The sequence below is a fragment of the Chrysemys picta genome, chromosome 7 (genome assembly GCF_011386835.1).
Source record: "Chrysemys picta bellii isolate R12L10 chromosome 7, ASM1138683v2, whole genome shotgun sequence".
NCBI lineage: Eukaryota > Metazoa > Chordata > Testudines > Emydidae > Chrysemys > Chrysemys picta.
In genome coordinates, this window is record NC_088797.1 from 8,644,212 (window position 1) to 8,657,540 (window position 13,329).

General features: G+C 47.3%; 1 protein-coding gene across 1 annotated transcript; it reads left to right on the plus strand.

Moving 5' to 3' along the window:
* Positions 1 to 1,293: 1,293 nt before the first annotated feature.
* Positions 1,294 to 3,695, plus strand: LOC135972525 (uncharacterized). The gene is made up of 2 exons (XM_065550709.1): positions 1,294 to 2,131; positions 3,126 to 3,695. Exons 1-2 carry the CDS (start codon positions 1,555 to 1,557, stop codon positions 3,599 to 3,601), a joined length of 1,053 nt encoding a protein of 350 aa, XP_065406781.1. The 5' UTR covers positions 1,294 to 1,554; the 3' UTR covers positions 3,602 to 3,695.
* The last annotated feature ends 9,634 nt before the right edge of the window (positions 3,696 to 13,329 follow it).

Consider the following 13,329-nt stretch of genomic DNA (forward strand, 5'->3'; position numbering starts at 1 on the left):
GCCAGGTTGCTTACCCTGGCAAACCGCGTGCCAAAGGTTGCCGATCCCTGGTCTAGCGTCTTAACCATACGACCATGCTTCCTTTCAGTAGCCTTACCTCCACCTCTCTTTTTGGGGCACACCAGAGCCCCAGCGGCTACTCCCATAGATTGTAGTAGTGGCAGCAGCGAGGCTATTCTTGCCATGCTGCTGGAGTAGATGGAGAAGTTTCCCCCCCCCCAGCCCCCCTTAATTCCCCTCTGTGCAAAGATCCTATTTACTTGCACTTTTGCTGGGGATGAGGGTGGCTGATGCCCAAAATGTTCTAAGTCCTGGGCACTGTTTAAAAAAAATAAAAATAAAAATAAATGGAGATATCCCATCTCCTAGAACTGGAAGGGACCTTGAAAGGTCATTGAGTCCAGCCCCCTGCCTTCACTAGCAGGACCAAGTACTGATTTTGCCCCAGATCCCCAAGTGGCCCCCTCAAGGATTGAACTCACAACCCTGGGTTTAGCAGGCCAATGCTCAAACCACTGAGCTATCCCTCCCCCCCAGTTCTGATCCCCTCCCCCAGTTCTGATCTTTGCTTCCCTCTCCCTGCTCTGCCGTCTTGCTTTGCTGCTCATTGGAGTACTCCAGCTTGTGTTCCTCTACCCTTGCCACAGCCCCCAAGTATTGTGATCCCTGTCTCCTTCCATTCTCCTTCTGCATCGCTGCTGACCTCTTGCTCTTTCCCTGCTCTGATGAGGTGTGCTTTCCTCCTGCCTTCACCCTTGGAACCTATTAATGTTTGCACAGCTTGAACACTATTTGTCTTGGGTTTCTCAGTCAATGATGAAGGACTGCATCAGAGTTTGCCAGACACTCTGTAAATGTCTCCCCCGGTCACTTTATAAGAACCTGGTGGGTTTCCTTTTCACAAGGATCTTTTATGGAACAAGGATGTTGGCCGTGATAGCAATAATTAATGAATGCAGAATTCTGGGCAACACTTTTCTGTATTTTTCACTTTTTCAATGTTGAAAATCATCTGCATTTCAGTGTGTGCAGAAATACATGCCCCCAACATTTATCCAAACTATTCCTAGCCACTCCTTAATTTGGATTAGTCACCCTGCTCCACAATGCCAAGCAGCTTTAATCCTTCTTCAAACCTCTCTCCCCATTCTCATCTTAGGCCTGGTCTACACTAGGCGTTTATGTCGAAGTTAGCGCCGTTAAATCGAATTAACCCTGCACCCGTCCACACTGCGATGCTATTTAGTTCGACATAGAGGTCTCTTTAATTCGACTTCTGTACTCCTCCCCGACGAGGGGAGTAGCGCTAAATTCGACATGGCCATGTCGAATTAGGCTAGGTGTGGATGGAAATCGACGCTAATAGCTCCGGGAGCTATCCCACAGTGCACCACTCTGTTGACGCTCTGGACAGCAGTGCGAGCTCGGATGCTCTGACCAGCCACACAGGAAAAGCCCCGGGAAAATTTGAATTTGAATTCCTTTTCCTGTCTGGCCAGTTTGAATCTCATTTCCTGTCTGGACATCGTGGCGAGCACAGCAGCACTGGCAACGATGCAGAGCTCTCCAGCAGTGATGGCCGTGCAGTCTGGGAATAGAAAGAGAGCCCCAGCATGGACTGATCGTGAAGTCTTGGATCTCATCGCTGTGTGGGGCGATGAGTCCGTGCTTTCCGAGCTGCGATCCAAAAGAAGGAATGCAAAGATCTACGAGAAGATCTCTAAAGACATGGCAGAGAGAGGATACAGCCGGGATGCAACGCAGTGCCGCGTGAAAATCAAGGAGCTGAGACAAGGCTACCAGAAGACCAAAGAGGCAAACGGACGCTCCGGATCCCATCCCCAGACATCCCGTTTCTACGAGGCACTGCATTCCATCCTCGGTGCTGCCGCCACCACTACCCCACCAGTGACCGTGGACTCTGAGGATGGGATACTGTCCACGGCCGGTTCCTCAGACATGTTAGGGGACGGGGAAGATGAGGAAGGAGATGAGGAGGGCGAGGCAGTTGGCAGCTCTCACAACGCTGATTTCCCCGACAGCCAGGATCTCTTCATCACCCTTACAGAGATCCCCTACGAAGCGTCCCCAGCCATTACCCCGGACACAGAATCTGGTGAAGGATCAGCCAGTAAGTGTTGTAAACATCTAAACATTTATTTTTAACAAAACAGGAATATTAACAATTAAAAGAATGGGTTGTTCATGATTAGTGTGCCCTAGGCGCTTAACGGTTTAGTAAGGGGCAGTGCAAGTTTTGAAAAGAAATCTAGCAATGTCCGGTTTTCAGTGATTGTCCTGCACAAGCCGCTCTACTGTGTATTCCCTGCTACTGCAGCTACAGTAAAATGCGGTCTATATGTGCGGGGATAGAGCAGTAATCCTCCTGGGACATCTCGATGAAGCTCTCCTGGAGGTAACTTGAAAGCCGTTGCATGAGGTTCTTGGGGAGAGCGGCCTTATTGGGTCCTCCGAAGTACGACACGTTGCCGCGCCACGAGATTATCAGGTACTCGGGGATCATTGCTCTGCACAGCAGGGCGGCATACGGCCCTGGTCTTTGGAGGCTTTCCCGGAGCATTCTCTCTTTGTCGCTCTCGGAGATCCTCATCAGGGTGATGTCGGCCATGGTGACCTGCTTTTAATTAGGTAGGGGAATGTTAGTGTTGGGACTGCTTTCCCGTTCCTTTACAGAACTGTCACCGCTGGTTTGCAGCCACGCGGTGGAGGCGGGAGAGGGGCAGCCGAAAGGGATCATTCCCGGGGACAGCCGCGAGGGGGTGGGACAGGGGCAGAGTTCCCGCTTGCCGGATTGCTGGCAGCAGGGACTGACATTGATTTAAATGTGAAATGAGGCCAGTGGTAATATAAAAGTTTTAAACTGCCACAAGTGTACGGCTTACCATGTCTGCCTGCAACAGAAATTCCGTTGTGCTGCCTCGCTTCTCAAATGTGCTGTTCAAGACCCCAGGCACAGAATGCGAAGGCCGAGAATTCGACCTTGTGCTGAGTGCGCATGTGAAAGGTGCTGTGCATGGTCTTGTTCACAGAGAAAGACTATGTTCTTTGTTCACAACTACATTTATCTTTCAGAGGAATTCACTCCCTTTTTCCCATTTCCACAGCCCCGTCTGCGACTGTCTCACAACCTAGCCTGGAATCACACTCCCAGAGGCTAGCGCGGATTAGGCGTAGGAAGAAGAGGACACGGGAGGACATGTTCTCTGAGCTTATGGCCTCTTCCCAAGCCCAGGCAGCACAGCAGACCCAGTGGCGGGAGAACTTGACCCGAATGCACCAAGCCAACATGGATCGGGAGGAGAGGTGGCGGCAGGAAGACCAGCAGGCGACTCAAACGCTGCTTGGACTACTGAGGGAGCAAACGGACACGCTCCGGCGCCTTGTGGATGTTCTGCAGGAACGGAGGCAGGAGGACAGAGCCCCGCTGCAGTCCATCTCTAACCGCCCTCCCCCGCCACCAAGTCCCATACCCACCTCACCCAAAGTGCAAAGAAGGAGAGGCGGCAGAGTCCCTGCTAACTCTCACTCCACCCCTGCAGAGAGCTCTAGTAGCAGAAGGCTCTCATTTCCCAAAATTTGAAAAGTTCTTTCCTTCCCGCCTGACACAAGCCCACGTCCAAGTTTCACCTCCCAATGCCATGTGTAGTTGATAATAAAAAATTCGTTTCTGTTAACTACTGTTTCAATCATGTTCTTTTGGAGGAGGAGGGGAAAGGGGGTTGGAAATTGGACAGGACAGTCTCCTTTGGCAGGGTACATAGTCGGGGGCAGGCACAGCAGCAGGGCACATACACAGTGCAGTGATGCAGTGACTAGTTGCCCCGGTTAGTCTGGGAGGTTGTTTTGATGTAATGTTGGGGGGGGTGGGTTGCTCTGTGACTTTGTGGCGGGGGAGGGCAGTTACAGATCTTAAGCGCCGGTCCTTAGACAGGATCACAGAGCCACACAGCATGGGATCTGTAACCGTCCTCCCCCTGCCACAAAGTCAAATAGACCTCCCATACACACAGTCCCGATCAGGAGGGTTGACAGGCTCCGTTGAAACAAGCATCCCACCGCAGCGGAGCCTGTCAATCCTTGAGTTTAGAAGCTGCATTCGCATCACAACACTAGACCCGCCCCGCACCACAGTCTGCGTCCCAGTTTTAAAAAATTCCCGCTAAAACAGTATTAAAGAAAACGGTGTGCTTTAACAAAGTAGAACTATTTTTATTTCGACACGTGTGTTGGAGGGGGGGTGAAGGGGGTATGTAACTGGATAGGATAGTCAACATTACCTGGGTAAAGAAACGGGGGCAGGTTTAGCTTCTCAGTACACAAACTATAAAATCACAGGTTACCCTGCTCACTCAGGAACTTTGCTTTCAAAGCCTCCCGGATGCACAGCGCTTCCCGCTGGTCTCTTCTAATCGCCCGGCTGTCTGGCTGTGAGTAATCACCAGCCAGGCTATTTTCGTCAACCTCCCACCCCGCCATAAAGGTCTCCCCCTTGCTCTCACAGAGATTGTGGAGCACACAGCAAGCTGCTATAACAATGGGGATATTGGTTTCGCTGAGATCACAGCGAGTCAGTAAGCTTCTCCATCTCCCCTTGAGACGGCCAAAAGCACACTCCACCACCATTCTGCACTTGCTCAGCCGGTAGTTGAAGAGTTCTTTTTCAGTGTCCAGGGCGCCAGTATAGGGCTTCATGAGCCAGGGCATTAGCGGGTAGGCTGGGTCCCCGAGGATGACTATAGGCATCTCCACATCCCCAACAGTTATTTTGTGGTCCGGGAAGTAAATACCTTGTTGCAGCCGTCTAAACAGACCAGAGTTCCTGAAAACACGAGCGTCATGAACCTTGCCCGGCCATCCCACGTAGATGTTGGTAAAACGTCCCCTGTGGTCCACCAGTGCTTGCAGCACCATGGAAAAGTATCCCTTTCGGTTAATGTACTGGGTGGCCTGGTGGTCCGGTGCCAGGATAGGGATGTGAGTTCCATCTATGGCCCCACCGCAGTTTGGGAATCCCATCGCTGCGAAGCCATCTATGATCGCCTCCACGTTTCCCAGGGTCACTACCTTTGGCAGCAGTACATCAACGATTGCCTTCGCTACTTGCATCACAACAACCCCCACGGTAGATTTGCCCACCCCAAACTGGTTCGCGACTGACCGGTAGCTGTCTGGCGTTGCAAGCTTCCACAGGGCTATGGCCACTCGCTTCTGTACACTCAGTGCAGCTCGCAACCGGGTGTCACTGCGCTTCAGGGCAGGGGACAGCAACTCACAAAGTTCCAGGAAAGTTCCCTTCCGCATGCGAAAGTTTCGCAGCCACTGGGATTCATCCCAGACCTGCAGCACTATGCGGTCCCACCACTCAGTGCTTGTCTCCCGTGCCCAGAATCGCCGTTCCACGGCATCAACATGACCCATTGCCACTGTGATGTCCTCGGCGCTGGGTCGCCTGCTTTCTGACAGGTCTGTGCTACTCTCAGACTTCAGGACATCACCGCGGTGCCGTAGCCTCCTTGCCTGACTTTTCTGCATCTGCCTCAGGGAAACCTTTATGATAAGCTGCGAGACGTTGAGAGCGGCCACAACTGCAGCGATGGTCGCAGCGGGCTCCATGCTCGGAGTACAGTGGCGTCCGCGCTGTCAATGACTGGAAAAGCGCGCGAACTGTTTTCCCGCCGGCGCTTTCAGGGAGGGAGGGCGGGAGTGATGGACGGATGACGACAGTTTCCCAAAAGCACCCTCGACTCATTTTGTTACCCAGAAGGCATTGCCGGCTACACCCAGAATTCCAATGGGCAGAGGGGACTGCGGGAACTGTGGGATAGCTGACCACAGTGCACCGCTTCGAATGTCGACGCTATCACCGTTAGTGTGGACGCACAAAGTCGAATTACTGTCCTTAGTGTGGACACACACGTTCGACTTTGCAATATCGATTACAAAAATTCGATGCAAGTAAAATCGAACTACTCTCGTAGTGTAGACAAGGCCTTAGCCTTCCAACAGTCTGATGCTATCTGCTCCTTTTTGGCCTTGATCTTTTGCCCTGTGTATTGTATTCAGGTGGGTTAGCTTGTAAGGTCCTCAGAACAAGGACCTCATCTTTCTGTATACCATTATGTTGTGTCTCGATCTGTGGAATCACTGTCCTTCTTGAATAGAAGAGGCTTATTTAAAAATAACAACCAGAAACTAGATACACAAACAGGCTTTCACGCAGCTTGAGTTCTAGCTTTCATCACTTGTTTACCAGGGACCACTCTCTGTCTGGAACACTATAGGGTAAACGGAGACATCTTACAAGTAAACAGTGCAATTAACAATACCAGGTATTTTAGATCACTGAATTTCATCTGCCGTTTTGTTGCCCAGTCAACCAGTTTTGTGAGATCCTTTTATAATTCCTCACAGTCTGCTTTGGACTTAACTATCTTGAGTAATTTTGTATCATCTACAGATTTTGCCACCTCATTGTTTACCCCTTTTTCCAGATCATTTATGCTGGTCCCAGTACAGACTCCTGGGGGACACTGGTATTTACCTCTCTTCATTCTGAAAACTGATAATTTATTCCTACCTTTTGTTTCCTGTCTTTTAACCAGTAACTGATCCATGACAGGACCTTCCCTCTTATCCCCTGACGGCTTACTTTGCTTAGGAGCCTTTGGTGAGGGAACTTGTCAAAGGCTTTCTGGAAGTCCAAGTACACTATATCCACTGGATCATCCTTGTCCACATGTTTGTTGACCCCCCTCAAAGAATTCAAACAGATTGGTGAGGCATGATTTCCCTTTACAAAGACAGTGTTCACTCTTCCCCAACAAATCATGCTCATCTATGTGTCTGATAAATCTGTTTTTTTACTACAATTTCAACCAATTTGCCTGGTACTGAAGTCAGGCTTACCAGCTTGTAATTGCCAGGATCATCTCTGGAGCCCTTTTATAAAAATTGGCATCACATTAGCTACCCTCTAGTCAGCTGGTACAGAGGCTGATTTAAGCAATAGGTTACCTACCATAGGTAGTAGATCTGTAACTTCATATTTGAGTTCCTTCAGAATACCATCTGATCCAGGTGACTTATTACTGTTTAGTTTATCAATTTGTTCCAAAACCTTCTCTATCAACACTTCAATCTGGGACAGTTCATCAGATTTGTTACCTAAAAAGAATGGCTCAGGTGTGGGAATCTCCCTCACATCTTCTGCAGTGAAGACCGATTCAAAAAAATCATTTAGCTTCTCTGCAGAGGCCTTGTCCTTCTTTAGTGCTCCTTTAGCATCTTAATCATCTACTGGCCCCACAGATTGTTTGGCAGACTTCTGGCTTCTGATGTACTTAAAAATATTTTTGGTGTTGGTTTTTTGAGTTTTTGGCTAGTTGCTCTTCAAATTCTTTTTTGGTGTTGCCTAATTATACTTTTACACTTGACTTGCCAGAGTTTATGCTCCTGTCTTTTTTCCTCAGTAGGATTTTAATTTTTACAAGGTGCCTTTTTGCCTCTAATGGACTCTTTTACACTGTTATTTAGCCATAGTGGCATTTCTTTTAGTCCTCTTACTATTTTTTAAAATTTGAGTCTCTGTTATGGTGTTTTTCAAAAGTTTTCATGCAGTTTGCAGGCATTTCACCCCTGTGGCTGTTCCTTTTAATTTCTGTTTAACTAGCCTCCTCATTTTTGTGTCATTTCCCTTTCTGAAGTTAAATATTACTGTTTTGGGCTTCTTGGCTATTTTCCCCCCCCTACAATTTAATTATATTCTGGTCGCTATTACTGAGCAGTTCAGCTACATTCACATCCTGGAGCAGATCTTATGCTCCACTTAGGACTAAATCAAGAATTGCCTCTCCCCTTGTGGGTTCCAGGACTAGCTGCTCCAAGAAGCCGTCACTAATGGGGTCTGGAAACTTTATCTCTGCAACCTGTCCTGAGGTGACATGTACCAGTCAATGTGAGGATAATTGAAATCCCTCATTATTGAGTTTTCTATTTTGATAGCCTCTCTAATCAAACCAAGCATTTCACAATCATTGCCACCATCCTAATCAGGTGGTTGGTACAGGTAGTATAGTCCTACTGCTATACTCTTCTTATTTAAGCATGGAATTTCTATCCATAGAGATTTTGTGGTACAGTTTGATTAATTTAAGATTTTTTTCTTTATGTGAAAGAAAGCATAGGGTCAAATATAGTGTCACTTCCCCACCAGCACAACCTACTCAGTCTTTCCTGTATATTTGTACCCTGCTATTACAGTGTCCCGTTGATTGTCATCATTCCACCAAGTTTCTGTGATGTCTGTTATATAAATATCCTCATTTAATACCAGCCATTAAAGTTTACCCTCTTAGCATTTAGACTTCTTGCATTAGTATACAAGCACTTATAAAATTTATCACTTTTTAGTTTTTTGCCTTCATATGATGTAACTGAATGAGACTCATTTTCATTTGACTGTTTCTCTTCCATTCCTACCTGTACTTTATCAATGTCTATCCTCTCCTCTTTACTAGGACATAGATAATCTCCATTAATAGATCCTCTCCTAAGGGATGTCTCTGTATAAACCATGTGCTCCTCTGCACCTGTCGGCTTTACGGGTCTTTACACCTGGGCAAAGTCGTGTGCCTGAGTTTCTTACCCTAAGAACTTGTTAAAGATGACAGGAAAGTATAAAACAAATTAGAAGCTGTGTGGAGCATGGAAATCTGCACGTGAGGATTTTAGCTCGCCTGTCTAGAAAGTGGAGTGCAAGCATTGATACTGTTTTGTTCTCGTAAGCTGAAGAATCATCATGTACAATGACACAATTTCTGGAGGCCTGAAGAACAGCTCTATGTAAGCTTCTCTCTTTCACCAACAGAAGTTGATCCAATACAAGATACTTATCTAATCCACCTTGTCTCTCTTGCAATCATTTTACATGATCAGGAGAGGGCACTAAGTAGCTGTTTGAAGAAGGCCCTCATTACCTGGCACATATATTTAAATGCACTGGGCCAGACACCTGGCCAATGGAAACGACGCCAATTTACACCAGTTGAGGATCTGCCCCACTGTATATTGGTGCTCAGAGCACCTTTGCTGTTTTGCTGCATACACGTTTGTGTGGCTGTTCTGATCTACATAGCCCCAGTGTTTCATTTTGACTTTGTTCCATCTCAGATCAAACCTGAGTGGAAATGATTGAGTTTTGCACTGAACCCATGTGGACTGGCAAATTTCACCTTATTTCTATGCAAATCCATAAATGAGCCCAGCTGAGCTCTAAAGATCTATGAACCTCAGAGAACGTTACACCAAACATGAGCTGAATCTTGGGTTTGGAACAAAGGGGTGTTTCGTTGGGGGTTTGTGGCAAATGTTAGGCGTGGCTCTTTTATGTAATATTTCAGACGACAGTAATCCTGTCACCACGTTATCTCGGAAGCTCTAGGTCACAGGAGCTAGCTATCACTGCTAAGCAGAGTTAGTGTGTTCTCCAGCCTTAGTCCTTATTCCAGTGGTTCTCAACCCCCCCCCCCCCCCGGGGGGCCGCAAGCAAGTTTCAGGGGGACCGCCAAACAGGGCCGGCATTAGACTTGCTGGGGCCCATGGCAGAAAGCCAAAGTCCCACCGCGTGGGGCTGAAGTCCAGGGCCCTGAGCCCTGCCTCCTGGGGCTGAAGTAATATAGCTTCATGGGGGCCCCTGCGGCATGGGGCTCAGGGCAGTTGCCCTATTTGCTACCCCCTACTGCCAGCCCTGGCTTTTTAAAGCTGAAAACCAGGTATTGTGGCACAGTGGGCTTTGGAGTTTATATAGCACGTTGGGGTGGGGGTCCTCAGAAAGAACCCCTGCCTTGTTCCACCTACTCTTCCTTGACAGTTTGGTGATTGCATCATGTATTTCATAAAACAATTCGTGCAGTACATTCACAAAGAACTGAGTTCTGCAAGGTTTCTTCCAAACGTTGAAGGGGCAGGAGGAGATTCACCCTTGTGCAGAGGGGCAGCAGAAGGCCTCTCTGCCACTTAAATCCATTTTTAAATTCTTACAATAGGGCTTAAGTGAGACGCAAATGGTGCATAGGCCTGGCTCTGGCCCTCTGCACAGAGCTCTTTGGAGAACTAGGTGAATATTCATCTTCCCTGAGACTAGAGAGAGCAAAGTCTAGTGCTGGGCTAATGCTGAGATTTTGTAATATTTACTAGGGAGCATGCCCTGCTGCTGTGAATTAATGCTCTTTTAAGCCCTTGACCATAGGATAAGCTCATCTGTGTAGGAGACAAAGTTTTCCTCAGAGGCTGGTCCCAGACTGGAATGAACTCCCCCCAGGAACTACGGACTATCACAAACCTTCCCCGTTTCACTCCAAGTGCTAAGTATCAGGTGCACATCTTCCACTTGCCTTCACGAACACAAAAACAGAGCAGTGTGTATTTTAAAAAAGCCCCAACACCGACAAAACCCTCCACGGCCCACACGATTCCTCCTCTGTGGAGAAGGCCAGAGAAAGAACAAGCCTCCAGTGACAGATGTTCGTCACGACGTTTAATGTGCTAGTGGAAGAAGCTCAGGTATGAGGGAGACAGAAGAACCTGTACAGAACAGACTCGAATAAAACGCTTCCTGCACCATTGAATTTTTACAAGCTCGTCCTGCCACGCTGAGGAGGAATGTACGTTTGTGTTGTTAACAGAACAGAAAAAATATGCAACAACAATAACTAAGAGATCAGATTACATTTAATATAGTGAAAGGAAATCACTCTAAAAATTCTCTAGGTGTGGTGATTTCTTTACTTTTGTTAAGAGGAAAAAAGGCAATTGTGGTGTTCAGATTAACATTCGATCTGACCCTGTTCTGTGGATTTTTGTTGTTATATCTTTATATGTTCTCTCTGGGCTTCTGTTCTGTCTCTCAGTACGTATTATGTTGTGGAAATATGAGAAATAAAATATTCCCAAATAAAAGGCGGAAGGATTTGAGCTGATGAAAGGTGAGAAAGCTCTTACCTGCAGTGATCCTGATCAGACACTAGATGTCCTCGCTGTTCCTGCTCAAGAAAGGTGGGTGAACCGTTGCTGAGACAGCTGAAAGCATATTATGAAATAACAATCCATCGATGACAATTGTATGATTTCCCATTTCAGTTCTTTACAAATGATCATAATTACAAATATACTATTAACGACTTCTGTTCAAGTGCATTCGGCTGTACAGGTAACTGTGGTTGTTCACAACTATTAAAGCGGAACATGGCTAAAGAAATATCCTGGTTCTCTGGTTAAATAAGAAACTAGAGATTCCCAAAAGTTCAGAGCCAGAACCAGGTGGAATTTGCTCACATGCCCGGGGATGTTGGATTTGGGGTTTTGCTTCAAATCCACAAGAAACTAAACACATGTATCCCCGGTGTACCGCGCTTTGCAGCACAGAGCTCTGGAGAGTAATTGGTAACATCAGAATTCAGGCAAACTTTGAAGCATCTCTCGGTGCCTCCCCAGATGGAACGCATCAGCGGCCCTCGTTGTCCTGATGCTAGGCTGGGTGTGAAATCTGCAAGTTCTTCCCTTCTTCTATTATCCCCATTTTGGTTGGCGATATATTCCAGTTTTCCCCGATCTATACTCGCTGGGCTCTTTGGGGAGTGGACGTTTTAATTCCATGTTCTTAGCCCCTTTCAGAGTTGTAGAGACCTCCTCCCTTGCCTCTGTTTTTCCACTTTATTTCTTCTACCCTAAAAAAGGGCTGGATGCCCCCTGCCCCCAGCCTTCTCTCACCGCAGCAGCCTGAGGCCGGGGGAGAGGCACCCCTTCCCGGATGGGGCAGCTCCAGGGGTGGGGGAGAGGTGCCTCTCCCCAGCTGCGGCAGCTCCAGGGCTGGGGCTGTGGGGAGAGGTACCTCTCCCCGGCCACGGCAGCTCTGAGGCTGGGCTGGGGGAGAGGCACCTCTCCCCAGCTGCAGCAGCTCCGGGGTTGGGGCCAGGGGAGAGGTGCCTCTTGCTGGCCACGGCAGCTCCGGGACTGGGGCCGGGAGAGAGGTGCCTCTCCTCACCTGCGTGGCCCTTGATAGCCTGCTGCATGGCCGCGCAGCTTAGAGTGAACTTAGCCTGGCAATTTGTTCCAAAGGTTGACTGCATTGTGTGAAGAAGTACTTCCTTTTGTTTGTTTTTAACTTGCTGCCTATTAATTTCATTGGGTGACCCCTGGTTCGTGTGTTATGTGAAGGGTAAACAACACTTCCTTGTTCCCTTTCTTCACACCAGTCATGATTTTATAAGCCTCTATCATATCCCTCTCCAATAGTCTCTTTCCCAAGCTGAACAGTTCCCATCTTTTTTAATCTCTCCTCATATAGAAGCTGTTCCATCTCCCTCATCTTTTATGTTGCAACCAGGACGGCACACAGTATTCAAGGTGTGGGTGTACCACGTACGATGCATTATGACATTTTCTGGCACTATTGTCTATTCTTTTCCGAATGGTTCCTAACATTCCATTAGTTTTTTGACGGCTGGCTGATCATTGAGCAGATGTTTTCAGAGAACTATCCATTCTCAGCTACCAGTAGACCAGCAGGTGATCCTCCAGGGGAGCATGTTTTAACCCCAGGCCTTCCGGAATTTTCAGGCCTAACATCCCTAAATATCAGAAAAATTCTGACCCAAACTTTGCAGATCGGGCTCCTCTGTTTTTAAAATGTCACCAAATTCACTGAATCTCATTCTCTCGCTGCACATCCAAGATAATAATGGATTATGGGGAGAATTCCCTAAGACTAGATGAGTGCTAATGTTGTATTAATATTCAGAAAGGGCAAGTAGGACGGGTAACAATAGGCCAGTCACCAATCCCGGGGTACATAATGGGAAAGCTGATACAGGAGTCAATTGATAAAGAATTAAAGGATAGGAATCTAATTAGTGCCAGTCAACATGGTTTTCTGGAAAGGAGATCTTGACAAACAAATCTGATTTCATTCTTTGATGAGATTACAAGCTCGGTTGATAAAAGGTAACTGCACGGATACAGGATACTTAGATTTTTGTAAGGCATTAGTACTGCATGACATTCTGATTAAAAAAATTAGCAAGATCAATATAGTATCAATAGAGCACCCATTACATCGAGTAGGAAAATGTAACTGACAGATCCCAAAAACTAGTTAATGGGGAATCATCATCAAGAGAGGGTATTTTCAGTGCGGTTTCACAGGGATTGGTACTAGGCCTGATAGTATTTAACATTTTCTATCAATGATGTGTAAGTAAATATAAAATCAGTGCTGATAAAATGGGTGGATGACTGTGATGGGGCCTCTAC

Bases quoted from the DNA above. Each gene is read 5' to 3' on its own strand.
- LOC135972525 (XM_065550709.1), top strand. From the start codon at position 1,555: ATGCAGAGCTCTCCAGCAGTGATGGCCGTGCAGTCTGGGAATAGAAAG. The intron at 2,132-3,125 runs GTAAGTGTTGTA...CCATTTCCACAG, and splicing joins ATCTGGTGAAGGATCAGCCA to CCCCGTCTGCGACTGTCTCA.